General features: G+C 38.5%; 1 protein-coding gene across 16 annotated transcripts in view; it reads left to right on the top strand.

The window, feature by feature from the left end:
* The window catches only part of PLEKHA5 (pleckstrin homology domain containing A5), a 163,212-nt gene that overhangs the window by 121,990 nt on the left and 22,307 nt on the right, over window positions 1–18,915 (top strand). For 8 of the 16 annotated variants that reach the window (XM_017736670.1, XM_017736674.1, XM_017736669.1 and 5 more), the window contains 4 exons: window positions 3,681–3,764; window positions 6,414–6,533; window positions 7,212–7,265; window positions 13,516–13,596. In XM_017736670.1, coding sequence (XP_017592159.1) covers window positions 3,681–3,764; window positions 6,414–6,533; window positions 7,212–7,265; window positions 13,516–13,596 — 339 coding nt within the window. The remainder of the gene's footprint in view (window positions 1–3,680; window positions 3,765–6,413; window positions 6,534–7,211; window positions 7,266–13,515; window positions 13,597–18,915) is intronic. The other 8 variants (XM_017736676.1, XM_017736671.1, XM_017736664.1 and 5 more) reach the window with 3 other exon arrangements.

Below are 18,915 nucleotides of genomic sequence, written 5' to 3'. Positions count from 1 at the left end.
CTGAGCTTTCTTCTCCAGGGCTATGTAGCCTATATTTGTCATGTACAGTGCTGCACTTCTGCTTAGATGGCCATCTAAACAGAAAGTTATAGAATTTATCCAATATTCTGTAATTCTTCTATCATGAGAAGTTAAAACTTAGTGTGCCTGGCAATATGTTGGTTGTTACCTGCTGGAGTGTTTAACCCACAAGAAGATTGATTTTTGTCACCAATATATTTTTCTCCATGTACTGCAGGACTGTAATGTTAACATCTCTGGCTGGACTTCTCCATTTGCAGAATTCCTATTAACAGTTGTTAGCTTTTAAGTTTTTACTTTTTTTAAACTTGTTCACAAGTGATGAGTTAGAAAGAATATCTGGAGAAGTACATAAAACAATTAAAATACTCTTTATTCTGTGTAACACAGAAAGGAGACTAATGTCTACTTACCTGAGGAATCATGACAATAAACTGTAAAAAATTTTGACAGTTTTATGAAGTCATTAGTCCTCCACTCAAACAATTGAGACCCAAGTGCTTTGAACCCATATTCCTGTACAAGTTTTCTGATTGAATCCAGTGGCATAGGACTAGACCAAAATTTCCCCTTATAGAGACTGTTCCCTGTAACAGCTGTGCTTGCACATGAAGAAATTTAAAATTTAGAAATGTGATGGGTCATTTCACTGAGAACTGGGGCAGTCTTTGGGCCAGACTCTCTTTGGGTTTGGATAGCTCTGTAGGAAGAGGAGCCAAGAAAAGTTCTTCCTATCTGTGATCCTTCACAGTGATTAAGTACAGATAAAACCTTCACAGTGACCCCAAGAATAGTGTTCTCAGTCCATGATCATCCTGTCAGCAGAAAATCAAAGCTGTTTCCTGGGAAAGGGTGAGAGCTGATCCTTGCTGGCTTAGGAACTGCCAGGGCTCCTGAATGCCCTTCACCTGCCTTAACTTTAATCTTTAGAAGTCCCTGTGTGGCAGAGAGTAATTGACCTCATCATCCCCCCTCTCAGTGTAAGACTACTTTGCAACACACTGTGGACTTTGTTCCAAACAGCTTCAGAGTTAGCTCACCAAACTTCATTTTGGTTTTGTTCAAGATGGCTTTTTTTCTGAAACGTGCAATTTTCTGTAGGCACTTAGTTGCTGCTTTTCTCTCCATGCTCCTCCTCTATATGCAGGGAGCTGCATGGGAGGGACACCACACCATTTTTGGGTTGGTTTTTTTTTTCACAATTAAAGTTTGAAGATCTTTCCTGGATCTCATCCTCAGCTGAACTGTGGTAAAATCAAATGGCAAGAGAATAAGGCTGAACTTGCAGGAGCTACCTCATGTGTTGGAACTGGAAAGATGAACAAGATCTTCTAGTCATCCAGCAACTTTATAAGAAACTGGACACTTACATAGTTTGAACAAAAAGCTACTAAAAAAAGCTAAAGGCCCCCAGGAGGAGAGAGGGATGCTTCTATGAGAGGTAGAAGAGGTCTCTTCCAGCACAGAGTCAGGGAGCCTAAGCCATGTGTACATTTATCCAAGCATCCTCCTCAGGCAGCCAAAAGCTGGGCTGTGTGGCCACCCTGCTCAGGGCAAGCTGTATTTTCTGCCTAAGTTAGGTCACTCTGACAGGCAGAGGATACTCAAGCTGAACTGCTTCCCAAGAGAAAAGGATCCAGAAAGAAGAGCTGGGTTTTGTTGTGGCTTTTGGTTTTGTCCTGCTGATCCTTTCTCTCCTCAAAGGATGAGGCAAGGGTGGTGTTGCAAGACATGGCAAACATGAAACAATTGTGTTCATGTCCAATTGCCCATTTGAATGAATCTCTCTGTGTGTGAGTATTTCAGTTTGGAAATCAGTGAAGGCACAGTTTGAAAATGCAGGAATGAGAACATAGTTAGCAGATGCCAAAACTTCCTTTTTTCTATTTTTGAATTGAGTGCTTGTATATGTTTAAATGGCATTGCCGACTCCAAAATAGTCACCCTTCAGTTTGAAAGTTTTCTTATTTCTTTTCTTATCAACTAATTTTCTGTCCTGTGTTGTGTCTTTCCTTACTATTCCAAGACCCTCCCTATTATTCTTGAAATAGAAATTGCATCTGCAGCCCCAAGAATGCTGCACTCCACCCACAGAATTTACTTTATCTAGCCATCTGCCACTAATCTTTTGAGACTCCAGCAAAACAGAAAAGGACTACCTCCCCAAATTGCTATTTTTCAGCTGTCCTTAAATGAACTGCATCATATGAGTTCCCTTTGCAACACTGGTGAAGCAAGTCCTCAATGTTTTTTCTCATAAATCATTGTAGATATACTTTCCCGAGGTATCTTGCCATGACTGTGGATCTTTTTGTGCTAAACCTGTCTCTTGTTTTCCAGGCTTCCTTTAAAATTTCTATTAACCATTTAATATTTATTAATATTTAATATTTTTCACTGTTCTTAGCCAATGTCTACATTTATTAAATAATAAAGATCCACTCTGGGGAATATTATTGGTTATATTGCTTGTGCTTTGGAAATAGAACTGTAGTCTGTTGGTATATCATCAGACATAAATGTGATTTGTGGGTCGACCTGGCTTGTGGCTGGGGATGGTGCATCAACTCCACTACTTAAGAGTGGTTCCCAGAAGTGATCTGACTCAGGCCCTATGCTGAGTTATAAATCCTCCCCTGCTTCCTCCTTGCTTGGACAGAGTAGTAGTTTTCTTCTGAACTGTATTAGCAGAAAAAGAATTGCTTCCCACACCCCTGGCACTGGCTGAAGTACAAAAATGTGTATTTTTGTGTGTATAGGGAGGTAGAGGTGGGATGGTCTTCTCTTTTCCCTTTTATGCCTGCTCACTTCTAGGAGGTCATGTGTGTGAGGCTGTGCCCACTCATACTCCTGGTTTAGGCAACCCTGTGGTGTAGGCAAAATATAGCCCTGCAAAACCAATGGAAGAACAGACTCAGGATATGCATTCTCTGAAGACCTGGACTACTAATATGATGAGAACAGGAGCTGCCCTGTCCAGCAAACAAAGTTTGATCCAAAATTGAAGACACGGGAAATGTGAGATAGAACTGTGCTTGGCAAGGCCTGAATGTTAGTTCTGAGACCAAAGTCTTAAGGATATTTTAAGCTTTGCCTGTGGAAGTCAGTTGTGACACGCCACTTCCAAAGCAGGCAGCAGGCAGAAGTGTGAGCCCAGAAAATGGGCTCAGATGAAGGGATGGCTAAAAGTGAAAGATGCAGTGTTTGGGTGCCCAAACGCACTGCCTGAGGAGTGTCACGGTGTCGTGTCACTTTGAAATGTGATGTGGAAAAGGACAGAAAGACGGGGAGAAAAAAGGGCGTGAAAGGTGAGGGGGAAAGGGTGGGGAAAGGGAGAGAAGAAAGGATGGGAAACATGAGGGGGGAAAAGGATGAGAAACATAAGTGAAAAGCTAAAATTGTAGTTTACACAGTCTATCAGTAGGGCAACAACAAAGAGGGAGAACTGTTAATTAAATAAATCATGAAATTTGGGGTATTTCTAAAATTTAGACTACTTGAATGGCCTATGAAGTAGATCAGCAGGGAGCACGACTGGCACAGATCATAGGAAATTTTCATGAGAGTGAAGTTGGCTTGACTTTTTTTTTTTAGCATTTAAAAGTTCTTGAGTCTTTAGAAATAACTGTGGATCATACTGTGCTATTTTTTTTGTACAGCATGTCTTTGTGCCGGACAGAAGGTCGATGCCAGCAGGTCTGGGTTTACAGCCTGTTACTCCTCAGAGTCTCCAAGGCAAAACAGTGAGTTGGATTTTTATTTCGTACATCAGGAGTTTTTTAAAGAACAATCCTTTAAGTATGAAGAGGCAACACTGAAATTTTATTGTATTTAAAGCTTGCTTTAAATGTAGCCTTTATTTAAATTATCAAGGAGAGAAGTGCTCTGTGGTTCCACGGAATTCTGAGAATTATTGTGTAGCTGCTGAGTCAAGGTTTTCTTTGGGAAATACAGATTTATTATTTTTTAATCATCGTTGATACATTGCTGAAATTCCTGGGAGAGGGTAGACTACATCACAGAGCACTTATTTCTCCATTAATTATTTAGAAAATCCTAGAAGTAAAGTTTGGCTTTTTTTGGAAATGTAAGAGATACTAAAACAGCATTTTGTAAAATGATGTCCTTTCTGACACTTTACTGTGGTAGAGCTGAAATTCTCATTGAAGATGTTTCTTCAAAGTGATATTGTTGAGTACTGTCCACTTTCCTAATTGAAACATGACTCTCAGCCAAAAAACTGCCCTAAATTTATGTCATTTCTTTTTACCAGTTTTTGTCTCCTTTTTTGCCATCTCTCTGTCAGTCTGAAAATACTGATTGAGAGAGTTATGAATTAAGAAAAAAGATTTTTTTTTTTCCCTCTTTTGGAACCACGCTGTGGACAGTCAGTCCTTCCACTGCCTTGAGCCCTGTTTCATGCACTTCCCAGCACAGATTTCTGGCACCTTCAGCAACTTTTGTGGGTTGGCCTTTGGCAGCTGAGCCTTGCAGTCATTTCTTGGGGTTCATGGCCCCCTCAGCTCTCCTGGGCTCTGCTCATGGAGCTGGGCTGATCTCCACAGGGGCAAGGAGGTCCAAGCTTCTGCCTGTAGAACCCAGAAATCCTGCCCACAGCAGAATGTTGCAAGGGCCAGAGGAGGAAACCTGTAAGTAGCTCTGAGAAAATTTAGTGTTGTGCTTGTTGCAAGAGTCCCAAGACCTGCATCAAATGCACAGTACTTGCATCAACATTATGCAGGTCTAGAGAGGAGTAGGAGTTCCATTCTAAGGGCTCCTCTACGGAAAAAAGTTTGGATTGGAGTGCCATTAAATGCTTTATTCCTAATGCACTAAAATTGGGCCTTTTCAGAACATGCCAAAAGGAGTTTTGATCTTGAAAAAGTGGATCACTGTTCCTTCTGTTTGAAGATGCTACTTCTTGTTCTCATATTCCTAAAAACAAGACTTCTTGTGCTTTGAATTGATGTTACTTTCCAGATTGAAAGCACTGTCGCCTGTTTTTGGAGAGAACTCGAAAATGCCTTTCAAAGCAGTCTAGATTCTTACTCCTACTCTCTGAAATTTAAGTATTTTAAATCCAGGTATTGAAAGAGTACTGTAAGAAGGAAAACTACCTTTAGACAATTTGGGTTTGGTGTTGGTTTTCCCTCAGAAGCAAATGGTTTTGCCAACTGAAGCTGTGTGGAAATCCCTTGCTCCCTCTTGTGGGCTCGTCTGTTCCCTCACAAAAGTGCCAGTGCCATGCTGCTTCTCAGGGATTTTCCCTCTTTATTCTGAGAAACATTTTCAGCATTTTTCATATGTGGTTCTCTGGAGCTCTTTTCTTCACTTCTTCGCTTTGCAGAAATTCTGTGGCTGTGGGAGAGAGCAAGCAGGGGTTTAGGAGGTTTTTGTGTTTGGGCTTTATTTAACTCACAGGGCTTGTGAGAAAATCAACATGCTGGATGGATATTTAACCTCTTGTAAGGCTGACTTCTGGAGAAGTGTAAGAAACAGAAGCAAACAGGAACGTAACAAAAATACTTGTGATGTTCAGTGGTTTGTTTTCTTTGAAGTATTGCTAATAGAAATGGTTCCCAGAAATGGTTCAGGTAGAGTTTCCCGAACTGACCTAATCTGATCTGTGTGGAATTACCTGACAAATACCCATTTGAGTTGGACTTTATTTCCATAATACATATAATCTTGAGTCTTAAATGCTATTCTTCATCCCTTCCTAAGGCTGTATTGTACAGCTTAGTCATAAAAGTAAAGCAATAAAATAACTGGCAGCCTCAGACCTGTGGAAGGTGGGATGGAAAATTATTTTTGTCATGCTTCTGCAGATCTATTTTTTGAAAGGTGATTATTTCTGAGGTAGTTCAGTTAACATGGGTTTGTCATCATTTTTTCTCTCAATTTTGACACATACATTTGAAGAACTATTTTAAAAACCCCGTTGTCTTGAGGGCATGTTTTGATTCTTTCACCAAGCTTAAATTGCTGCCTATGTACAGGTAATGACATCCTAAGGGCTGGAATTGTCTCCCTCTGACTTAAGTCAATATCATCAATTCGATATCCACGTCAGGAAAAGTTTGAGGACTGCACTGATTTCGTCCTGCAAAATCCTCAACTATTTTTGTCCTTAATAACAGAATGTTTCGCTTTTATGGCATTTGCTGGTTTGAGTAGTCAAAAGTTAACTTCATTTCATATTTGGAAGTGTTCAGTTGGGGAAGATGTGTTGTATGACTGTCAGAGGTTCTGTAAGGCACTCAGAAGGTGCGCCTTACGTTACTTTAGAAGTAAACTTTTTATAAAGGTGTGCCTTATTTTACTGAAGTGTTGTTTGGGGTACCAATTAACCTTTTCTCTGCTCTTTGGCTTCTCACACTGCACTCCTTCAGCCAGAGGAGCTGACGCTGCTGCTCATAAAGCTGAGACGGCAGCAGGCGGAGCTGAGTAGTATCCGGGAACACACACTAGCACAGCTCATGCAGCTAAAGCTTGAGGCCAGCAGCCCAAAGGTCAGCTACCAAGCAATGTGTGTCATGTTCCATTCTCACTAACTCCTAGTCACTCATTAATCAACGTTTGCTTTGTACTGCTAGTTCGAGATTTTCTGACTCCTGTGCGAGTTGAATAGAGTAACATTAATCCTTTGTGTGGGTGGTGTTCTGCTATTAACCCTTTGAGGTTTTACTTTTTGAAATAAGCCAAGTCAAAATTACATGGGAATATTTCAAAATACGTTCTAGTTCAGTTTTAAAATTTAAGTTGTTGTAATCTGTCGGTATTACAAACAAAATTAGTTGTGATAGATTAATCTATTGTTTATACAGCCTCCTCTCAGATGCCATCTTATTTGTAATTAATCTATGAAAAGCAGGATGTGTTTAAAACACAGATTTATCAAAGGGTTCATAGTTGCCTGTGTAGTGGACCTTTACATAAGCTTACTGTATTTTATTTGTAAACCAAAATGTAATGTAGTAGTTCATAGTCTGATTCGTAGCAAACTTTCATCACTTCTGTTTCGGGCTCAAAACTTGTTAACAGTTCAACAAAAAAAGGCAGTTAAAAGCAGCATTACGTTTCTCCATAAAACAGAAAGATCACTGTCTAGTTTGCATCTTTTAAAGCTCTTTTCATGCATTCTGCACCTTCTGTCCATTTCCTTTTTCTCTCTGACTGCTGCCTGCTAGAATGAGATTCTTTCACATCACCTTCAAAGGAATGCCATATATTTGGATCACCAGGTGGGATTTGCAATTTACTTGTGCATTTATATTTCTTAATGCTTTTTGCCTGCTCCTATCAAAGCTGGAAATATTTGGGGAGAAGGATTTTCAGTGCTTTTTATGAAGTTGGATGATGCCCACAGCACAGAATATCTTAATCGATCACAAATTTGAGATGTTATGGGGGAAAAAAAAATCCCTAAATTTAAAATCTGTCACAAAACAGTAGCCAATCACCAATTAATTTTTCTGTTCTAAATATGTTCCTAATGTCCTTTTCATAATAACACTAACTGTAGCATTTTACCTTGTTTAACCAGTCTTAATATGATTTCCAAGCTCATATGACACACATGCAATTTATAAAAAATGGGTACTTCTGAGAATGTCCGTTTTTCAAATTAGGAAGAATTAAGTGTTTCTACAGGACATTAAATGAAAAGGAGGTCAAACATGAAGAAATATTTAAAAGAAATCATAACATGACTCATTTTCTCATTTTTCTCAGTTCATTCTGAAGGATTTATGTAAGAGTAAGATTTTGGTTCTTTTCAATTTCTGCTATCTTATGGAGTTCTGTCTTCACGAACATAATTGATTGCCAAGTGAAGAATTGCAATATCACATACTTCTCTTTATAGCCATGTTGCATGACCAAGTAGGATTTCTGTACAAGTTGTGTTTGAGAAGTTTTGAAGTGGATTTTTTTTTTCTTTTGCTAGCAGTTATAAAAGACAGTCATAATTGCTTAGAACTAAAATAAGCAACTGGATGACCATTGGTTAAAAATACAAAAATCACTTTTTGTAATAATCTGCCTTTTAATGAGACTTTTGAGCCTTTCACTTAAACCCATTAGAACTTTTATATTCTGCATGTTCCTCTACTGGGGTTTCAATGAGTTATTAAAAACCCCAGCTCTGCACAGAGACAAAGAATACACACTCTCACGTGGGCTTGGTTCACCCAGTGGCTTTATTTTCCTGTTACCTCTTGAAAACAGGGTGGGAATTATGACCAATTCAGTTGGATGGCAGTGCATTTCTAAACATCTCTATATTGTTTTATTTAAGGGGCTGCAGGAGGTCCAAAACAGTAGGAACAAACTGCTTGCTAAATTAGACCAAAATATTTCATCCAACTCAAATATTTCCAGTCTATAATATTTTGGAATAAGGGAGTGATTCTGGCTTCAACATTGAAATTCATTGTCAAGAAAGTATAACTGTTGATGTGAAGTGTAAACTGTGTTGTTGTTGCTTGATTAGACAAGCTTGTGAGTATGATGGACAGGATTAAATGGGGGGAACTGTCTACGTACAAGATGCAAAGTGGTAAAAATTATTTTCCTTTTACTTGCACCAAGTAAAATTTAGCAATGTGATGTGGTAAGCATTAATTTAGGAAAGTGTGTAAGTCTGTAGTTGTGCCATACCAGAGATGCAAAGAATCAGAACAACTTAGAAGTCAAGTCTGAAATACGTTACCTTAATCACAAAATCATGGAAGAGCAGATTGGAATACTTGTCTCAGTTTCTGATTAGTTTTTCTTTTTTTCTCCTGTTTTATAATACTGTCATCTACCTGTAGGAAATAAATCCCCCTGAGTGTCTTTTTGCTCTGAGTACCACTGCTCCTAGGGGTGGTATCACATTTGTAACTTCTCATTACTTTGCCAGATATCAGTTTCCCCTTATGCTGGAAAGCATAAAAAATCAAAATTTCTTCCAATGTAATTGAGGCCTTTCCTCCTTGTTGCCAGCCTCTGTAACCAGTGAGCATAATCACTTACCCTCTCTGATTTTAAATGCCCTGTGTACTTAAAGTAGGTATTTCCACTTGTATTTAATCTCTGAAAATAGTGTCAAAACCTGCTTTGCTTATAGCACATGGTGGGACTCCAGTCCCTTAATCTTCAACTCTCACCTTCTTGGTCACAAAGAGTTCACTACTGTACACAATAAATAGTAAGTTTGCTACAAGGTTGCACAGGTGACTTTTCAGGCAGACTAAAATTCACGTGTAGGGAAGGTAACTTACATTCTGTTGCAATAAGCTGGCTGCTGATTAGGTGGTTTTCTTATCAAGAATCAAGAATATTCCATCGCTGTTTTGAAATCACGCTTCGTTTTTGTACGGCTGTTTCCTTTGGCGATGCTTAGAAATTCTCGTGTCACACTTCCTGATGGTTTTGTATTATGCTTTCAGAATTTTTGTTGTTGTTGTTGAAGTTCAGAGATAGAGGGGGAAAAAAGATTGAAAAGACTTGGTTCACAGATACCCAGTCACATGATTTCTTTGATGTCTTAGGGCCAGGTAAATGGTTGTCCAGCACCCTTTTCTTTTCAAACCACTCTGCTGGCTCAAGGTTTGTAGAGTTGGGAGAGAGATTCAGGTCCAGTTTAGGAAGTAGTTCTGGACATAGCTAGCAACCCTAGGCAATGATGATTTGTTTGCCAGTGTGGGACACTGAGTACATGTACGATCTCAAGTCTTCTGCGTTAGCAAACTTTAAAGAATCACTTATTGTGTGCTGCTGAATGCAAGCCAGCTGTCTCCTTAATTTATTTGTACCCAGTAGTTACAAAAAGAGTGACCAAAACAGAACATAAGGTTGGTTTTTTCCCCAAGTAAAAACTGGACATGCTTTTTTGTCCTTTGCAAATAAAGCTATGGCAGAAGGTCCCACTTGAATCTTTGTTATTATCAAGAATTCCAGCACACCAGTCTCCTAGTACACTTCTGAACTTTATCTTGATAGTAAAACTTTCCTTTGGCTGAAACACCCTTTTCTATTGAGCTCATGTTATCTGTGTAAAACTCCCTATCCCAGGCTGGTTGGTCACAGTAGAAGTTTTACTAAGTTTAGTTTAGTTTAGTCTTTTTTTTTTATTTTTTCCATTTTTTTTGGAATAGCTATTTGTGTAAATAGCTTAGATGTTTAGGAGTTAAAATAATTCTGCTGGGACTTTAATTTTTAGTTTCTTTGCATTTTCAAAGTGTGCCTAAAAATAAACAGAACTTGAGCAAGAAGTTGTCAAATAAAGGAGTGAAGGTCCCACAGCCAACATCCTCACTGTCTTGGTTTTTGCTTCTGTTTTCTCTTCTTCATCTCCCTTTTTCTGAGATGCTGAAAGTGGCTCTGGGAACAAGTAGTAAATTAAGGAAGGCTGAAATAGTACAAGGACATGGTATCTTGTGTTTCAGCCTAAAATTCTATATCCTGTGTTAGCACCTTACAGGATACTACTTTTGTTTGTATTTTTAAGGTTATGTGGAACAGGTAAAGTGGCTGACCCAGCCCTTTTTTTTTTCCCTTACTCAAAGGAAGAAGGAATGCTCAAGGACAGGGGCTCTAGGGTGAAATTGAGACAGAATTACTGTAGAAAGAAGACAGGAAGGAGGAAGGAGAAGTGCTTCCTCCTTTCTTTCTTGGACAGAGGATTGAAGAGCAGAGGGAAGGTGGGAGAAAAGATCCCATTGCCACTGCTTTTACCCTCAGGGGGCTTGAGAGAAAATGGATAAAATGGCTAATCTGAGTCTTTTGTCACCCAAAACATACAGTGTCACCTCAGCAGGGAGGTCACCTGTCCTGGTAGGCAGCCACTGTCCCAGCTGATTGCTGCCACCTCACTAGAACAGGCTGGAATGTCATCTGTGTAGGGTGTTACCAAACGTGGAATCTAGGAAAAGGGAGGAAGAGAAAAGCTGTTGATAGCTTGGCTTTCCAGTTTAAAACACGAAATACCCACTCAGAAATAAAGTTCATGTAGTTCACATGTCAGGGAGGTAGGGTCTTTATCTGCTTTTTTACACTGCATCAGTACAAAAAAAGGAAAGATGAAACATCACTTCTGCAGAGAAAGAGTTGTTTACTTGAAGTAGGAAGTGATAAAGCCAAGACTGTTCGATTTTATTTGGGCTTGTTGCTGTGTGGCAGTTCAAACCTTGGTTTGCTTATGGAGATATGAATTCCAATTTTTGTGACTTCTCTAATTAGAGAGAATCTATACTTTTAGTGTTACATGTAGGGTGTAAAATCTGTCCCTTATTGTACAAGAATGATTTTCTTTCTTAAATGAGTGAAAACCAAGGCTTGCCTCTGTTATGAGCAAGCCAATATTTTTCCTTGAGCTGTTTATTCAATGTGAATAGTGTCCAGCTTCAGTTTGAGAGTAGCCTTATGATAATGGTTGAAGACCACAAAATAGGTATTCTTGTCATCTTTTAGAGCATGGAACCTGCCACTGTATCCCATGTTACTCTGATTTATTTGTGCACTGGCTTTAGCCTTTAGAAGGTTTGTGACACAGAGACGCTCCCTCAAGATCCTAACTACTCAATACTTAAATGTCAGGGTTTTTTTGGAAACATTGATCCCAAAGGAGAAAAACACTTGTATTTGACTGCTCCAAAGGCTCTTTGATTGGCATTGCTTTACCAATTGACTGGATTTTGATCTTTGTTCCATAGGGGCTTAAGGAACTGTGACTTTCCTGGATATAACTGGCCTTTGTAGACAGGGTTAGATAAGTGTGATTAAGCATCAGTGGTAGTAAAAATATTGGAAGAACTCTTGTAAATCAAAGTTGGAGCTTCTAGAGAACAAAACATAACTTCAAAATGTCTTTTGAGCAAATACACTTTGCTTGTTTTCTAATCTGGATTGAAACAAACTTTGAACAGTTCAACAGAAATTAATTCTGGTGCTGTCTGTTGTTGGTCAGAAAAGAAAAATTTGAGATATTGTAGAACGGTATTAGCTAGAGGGTAAGAAGCTGTTGAAATCCTGAAAATAAAAATGCATACAAACCTGATTGCTCCTAATAAAATATTAGAGCCTCAGAGAAATTTTTCTTTGATATATATATCAGTTGGCTGTAGTTTGATTACTTGGCTTTGGACCTTATTGTTGCTCTTCCTATTGAGATCTCTCTTGGTATCCCCACTCTCTGGAGAAAATTTTAAGGTAGAGGGAGAACAACTTCTTGTGTCAGTTCTGGTTTTCTGTTTGTGTACTGGAGATGATGGAGTAAATGCTAGGGTTGCTTGTTTAGGGTTTTTTCTGCCTTGAACAAACAGAGCATCATAAGCTTCTTAAGGTACCTTTTATTGGCTGATTAACTTACCACCTGATCAGACTTTGCAGTGGATAAAAAACAACAACAACAACAAAAAGGTCCTCTGTCTATAATAAGAACTTTTTTTTTTTACCATAAGACAAAAAAAAATACTGCTTCAAATGTACAAGTTAGGCTTTTCCTAAATAATTTGGGGCAAGAAATACTAGAAGGCATCAAAAATTCATTCTGTTGCATTTCCATCTATGGAAGAAAACCTTGCTGTGCACATTCATAGAGAGTGCATATATATACACATAAATGCAAAGTGAAAGATCATAAATGCTCCTTCACACACTTCGTAACCATACCTGAAACAGGTATTGCTAAAGTTTCCAACAGGTCCTAAAGTTCCCAACAAAAATAGGAGGAGGATTGTGCATTAAGTGAATTTTCAGTTTCTTTTGGAGAAGAAAACCACCTGTTCTCATAATTTTCCCCTATTGTTAGGGAAGTCTCCTTTCTAAAACCAAAATGCTATACTTTTTCCTGCGTTGCACACTTTTCTGAAACCCTAAATGTATGCAATTTGTACTAAAAGACCCGATTGTGACATTTGCATGCTTAACAATAAATACTGATCATTATAGAAAATGTCCTGCCAGATCCAAAATAGTTTCACACCTGTGCATGGGGGTGGATAAATGCAACAGGCAATGATTCAAAGTTAAATCAGTGCAGTATATAAAGACATTTTGTGATACATGAACATAAGTCTATTCACAGGCTGGGAAAGCTTACATCTTTTTAATGTACACGGAGTTACTAAATCTGTAATTTAAAAGGTTTTCTGATAAGGGTTTGAGCGTTCCTGCTGCAAAATCCAGTAATCCTTTTTGTTTCAATATCATGCAAAGCCAAACTTACTTTAAACGGTTTTATTTTTTAAAAGGGAGAGTGTTGGTGAATAAATATTACATTGGTTTTTGAGCATTTACGTTATTTTTGATATATTTGTTTGATATTATTAAACTTTTCAGATGTTGATATTACTGAATGATGGAATATATAAAAAGCATGGGTTAAAATGTAATCTACTGCATTATTAGAAAGAATTAAAGTAGAGGCTATATTTTACAGTGTCGTCTTTCAAATCTAGCCATGCTGTAAACTGATGTTTGCTGTATGCTCCTCCTGATTTGAAATAGATGAAAGAGAATGAACCTTTAATCACCATGGTTCACACTATGATTGAGAACTCGGCGCTAAGACCGCAACTGTACCAGCAAGTAAGGTCTTGGATAGTGAATGAAATTGCTTTATCATCTGCGAAAATTTTCCTTAGTGACAGTTTTGGTTGTTCCTCAGACTTATTCATAACATTGGTGTTTCTCTGATTTGCTTTGGAAACCCACAAGTCATCCATGCTTCCTAAAATGCTGCAATATCGTTAGCATGGCTTTTGCTGCGTTTTTGTTGTTTAGTATTAAATGTACACTTTTGAATAACTTTTTCTGTCTAGACAATTTAATTAGTTGGTGCTTTATGCAGGCGTCCAGTAAATTCATGAAACTTCCAATAAGCTTCCAACATTTGTCTTAGCATGATTCTCTGCAATTAGTGTTCAAAGGTGCTTCTTTCTTTTGACCACTAGAAAAGCATGTGAGTGGTGTTTACCTGGTCATTTCTGGCAATTTTGTTTTGTTCTAGGAAGTGGATTTACAAGTTTTTGTTTGCACCTACCAAGCCTTTAGCCACTTGAAGAAAGCAAGGATCAAAATTACTTTGATCTGGGGCCTGTAAATCCAGAAGGCAGTGTCTGTTCATAAAGTCACAGCAGACTTTACTGTGCACACTTACAGAGTACTTACCAGTAGTGCTGGTTGGCAATGGTAAGATGGAAGAAGAATCGGAAATGTGAATGGAAATATTGTCTGTGAGTTGAGACCTGCATTAACTTATGAGCATGGCCAATCCCTTTCCGTTGGCACCGCAGTGACTTACGGATGCTGGGGCCGAACTGAATAGCCCCTGTCAGGCAGGGGATGCTTAAGAAGTTTCTTGCCTCAACTACAATGAAGGTGTTGTTCTCACAAGGGAATATCTGGCCAGTTCCCTTGCATTTACGTTTATGCCCTTGTGAGCCAAAATTATGCATAAAGGTTGCACAGTTTGAAGAAAAGGGGATGTTCTGCCATGTAAAACAGATGTTTATTGTTGCTGTGTTTCTAAAAAATGCTGCAGCTTAATTGCATGTTTCATTTTCTTTAAAGTCAACTCCACATCGTAAGTTTACTTCCGATCCAAAAGTGTTACCAAAAAAATCTCAGCTTTCCAAAGGAAGCTGGGTTGGGATTGACTGATTTCATGACCATCCAATTTGTGCTCCTAATGCAAAACAGGAGCTTTAACATGGAACCTGAAGGGGGGAATGAGAGAAGTAAGGTGTCCTCAAGCCCTCAACGAAATTTCGGGGGGTTGCTGTAATTTTTTAAAGGAGCCTGACTGCTAGGATTTTCTTAAAGCAAGTCAATTTTGTGTGATAGAGTGTGTAAGACAGAGAAGTCAATAGGTGTATAATGAGCAGAGGTGCTTTAGATGTGTCAGGGGAAACTCACCCGAGCTTCTAATATTAAATAGACATATTTGAGGTGTAGCTGTGCCTGGGCTGATCTGCTCCTGTCTTTGGGGATACCAATAAATTCCCAGGTGCTGCCCTGATGAAGCTCTGCTGTCAGCTGCAGTATCTGCCTTCACCTTGCAGGCACATCTGCTGCTTCCTATCTGACACTGAATAAACACCTTTTTTGACATTCTTGTCAGAGGAACAGTGACTCTAACAGGTCATGAGGACTGAATAACCTGTTGCCATTAGAGATGAGGTCTCTTCAGGTCAGAGTGTTTGTGACATGTTGGAAGGCTTATGCAGAAGCTGCCTTAGCTGAAGAGTAACATCATCTTCTGCTTTCATGGATGAAGTTTCCTGTATGAGATGTTGAATTAACTGACTTTCAGGATAGGCTAAAAATACACTCAATGTTTCACTGCCTAAATAGTCTTCTAAACTTTTGTAATGCAAAACTGACCTGTTTAAAATTCTAGCAACTTGTTTAAAGTCTAAACAATGTATAATGTTTTATTCAAATAAAATAAATTGGTTTAACAGTCATCTTTCCTGCTGCAGTTTTAAAGAGATGTGAATAATTGGGAGAAGCCTCTGTGCAAGTGACTGAAACTTGTTTTGTTGTCAGGATGCTGAAATAGTTTGTGATGACTGCAGCCATTCCTGTGCATAAAGAAAAGGATCTTTCTCAGCTTCAGTTTATTCAGTTCTGTTTTAAGTCTGAGCTCATTTAGAGTTAAGCAAAGGAAAGCAAGAAAAGCTTGTATTTAATTTGTCTTGCTTCCTGTTTGTAATGATTAATGGTTCTTTAGTAAAATAGCAAAAACATCTATTTCAAATGTGTCATTTATAAGACACTTCTGTTTGTGATTTGTTACATCCTCAGAGTTATTTAGATCACTTTGACTCACATCAGTCTACTCTGCAGACTGTGCTGTAAATTCACAAGTACAAGCCAGGGAAATTATTCCATATGTACAGACAAGAGAAAAAGGATTTTTATGGACTAGACCCATTTCTACCTTGGTTGGGGGTCTTTTGCTTCTTCCTAATACTGGATGAGGAATGTTAATCTTGTTCTCTAACTAATCTTTTTCTCTAAACCAGTACAGGCTGACTTTAAAAAGCAAAATTTTCCTCAATTCCTCTTATATGTGAGTTCTCTTGAGGAGGAAAACTTAAAATCTGAGTGCAACAAGCTAACATCCAGGTCTTGCCATGGATAATTGTTCTTAATAAATTCAAATAATGGAAAAATAGCCGTTAAGTGTTTTGTTCCTATAAGGATAGGGAGGTCTTGCTTATGGCTTATTATTATTATTATAGGAGCTCATACATTTAAGCTGTTAGGCGTGTTAGATTTTGAGAGGTTTCAGGTTTTGTTATGAACACAAGATGATTGTGTTTGAGCTAAAAATCTTATTTTTTCAATATGTATTTGAAGTGTGTTATGTCACAGAATTCAAAATTGAAGGAGACCCTTGCTTAATGGGGCTAAATGCCTTTTGCCCTGCTTCCTGATAGCAAGAAGTATTTTAAAAAGCAAAAGGCCTCTTGGAAATCTTTATTTTAATCTTGTGCTCAACAACAGAATGTCCTAGGTTGTCCTGGTTTAATTTCCTAAGTGCAGCATCCTACAGAGGTGCATAGCATGCTTTTGGGGTGTGAAATGTCCTCCTGTATTTTTATTGACTCAAAACAGTTAGTGGAATCTGAAAATAGCTTACAAAGTAATGAAATAATGCTGTCACTTAATTGTTTTTAGTATCAGCTACTTAAATAGCTTTAACCACTTGTGTCTCAGCAACACCTTATGGTGTCCATCATGGGGGATCTCTCCCTTTCTGGGAATCATCTCGTACTGGTGTGTGACAGAGGTGGGGACTGTACAGTTGATGGCAAAGGATTTCTAACCTAAGAAGGAGGTTCAGTTAAGGTCATGTTACTTTTTCACATGCAAGATACACATTTGGCCAAACTCTGCATGTGCAGCTTCCCTTTCAGAAATGCTAAGTCCTATTCGTAGGTCCTCAGGGTGCTGCTCTCTACCGACTGGGGGGCTTTTGGTGTGTTTCCCCACGTTAAGAGGGAATGGATTTGGTGTGTTTGAATAGGCAGATGTCGAGGGAAAGGGAAGCCAGCAGCAACTCCTGTCACTGCTTCAGTAGATGGCACTCTTGCTCTGGAATTACTGTCCTGGCAAAGGCTTTGTGGGAGCGATTTGGCAAGAAAGGCGTTTGTGGAACATGACATGAAGTACATTTTGATAACTTGGTCATTGGAGCTCTTATAATGCGTTTTCCAGGGTTATGAGGTTGTTAACCTTGCCTGAAATGTGTAATTGCGTTTTGTCTGCTGCAGTTCCCGTTGTCATTCCAGCAGGATGCGATAGCATTGCGCACTTCTTGCCTTGAGCGGATTTACTGATGTGCCGTGAGAAGTGGAGCTGCTGTTTTGTCAGAGATGGATTAAGTTATTCACATTATTTGGGGAGGTTTTGTGCTAAGTCTGTGTAAGGCGTTGCAGTGGAAATGTTAAAATGAGGTGGCTCTGCAGCAGTGCCTATTGTGGGGAGCTGGTACTGCTGACCAAAGCAAGAAGTTGGTAGCATTTGAAAAGTGTGCTAGGATTTTAATAAGAAGAATTAGCATGGCTACAGTGTTCTTTGAGAATCTGTTTTCCTCTTCTTAATACTTAAGATGTGTTCCTCTCAGGAGGTACGCAGGGCTAGGGATGCTGAATTGGCAAACTGTTTTAAACTCAGCTATAATTAAGGTTGAAATGCCAGAAAAATGAAGGTTTCTCTTTTTTAAAAAGTATAAAAAATGCTGGCTTGAAAAAGCAGTATATTTTTCCAGCTAAGCCACGTAAAATGCTGAGCAGTGACTTGGAAAGGTGTATTTTTCTAATAGGGGGTAATCTTTCTTGTGTAGTATCTTTCTGTTGTGAAATATAACTAGGTTTCCTCTGTAAGTTAAAGACATTTGGCCATGTTTATGAGTTTTATTTAAATATTTCCATTCCTCATTTTTCTCTCATTGTGATAAAATCAACAGTAAAACAACACAACTCTACAATAGTGGGAGTTTAAATAGATATCTTAATTTGTGTGACATTCATGAGGTGCAAAAGTGCTGTGGCTTTTTTCATATTCCAACATTCATTTTCATGAACTGTCCATTTCAAAGAAAGTTACTGTGTGTTTTTAATACACTCTACATACTTCTAAATTGTCACCAGGTACATTTGCATGAGGTATGTGGGCATAATATCGTGAAATGAAACACTTCAGTGTGTTGAAGATTTATTTTATGTTTGGAATGCTTGTCTCATTAACCCTTCCCTAGTCCTTTTATTTATAAGTGTCCCTTAACACAGACTTGTGTTTTGGTAGTCTTTCTTGTACTATAAAGTCACAATAGCCTAATTGTGACAGACACATGGAAGGAAAGCATCTCTGTCAGGACTCTGTACACACAATGTTTTTAATTAAATAGAATGTGAAGGTTGATAGTGTTATGTCTATACTTGCTGTATAGGATATTAAGTAGTTACTGCATGTGACAGTTCACTCTAAAATGGGGAGCTGCCTTTTTTCTTGTAAAATACTTTAAAATCTTGTTACTGGTCAGTAACAGATTGAAAAAGTTAAGAACTTAATGTGAGGAGCTTGAAAGTATGAAAGTGTTTTGAGGTACTTTGTATCCTTACTCGCACAAGGAGACAAGTTTGCCTAGGTCCAAAGATAAAATAGAAGAGCTTCATTTGTAGCATTTCTGGTAATGCTCTGTTGGAGGGGAGGAAATTCTATGAAAAGTAGGAAATCCATATGGAAAATCCATGTGAAAAGTGGTGGCTCTTACTGGACGCATCTATAACAAGATATTTACATATATGTTATAAGCTTAGGTCATTCTGCTCTGGTTTTGGATTCACATCAGATCATCCTGCTTGTGAAATACCTGACCTTAGTGGGCCTAGAATG

This window comes from Corvus brachyrhynchos, unplaced genomic scaffold (genome assembly GCF_000691975.1).
Source record: "Corvus brachyrhynchos isolate BGI_N302 unplaced genomic scaffold, ASM69197v1 scaffold246, whole genome shotgun sequence".
Lineage (NCBI taxonomy): Eukaryota > Metazoa > Chordata > Aves > Passeriformes > Corvidae > Corvus > Corvus brachyrhynchos.
Note: the sequence above shows the minus strand (reverse complement) of the source record. Positions and strands in the feature narration are given on the sequence as shown.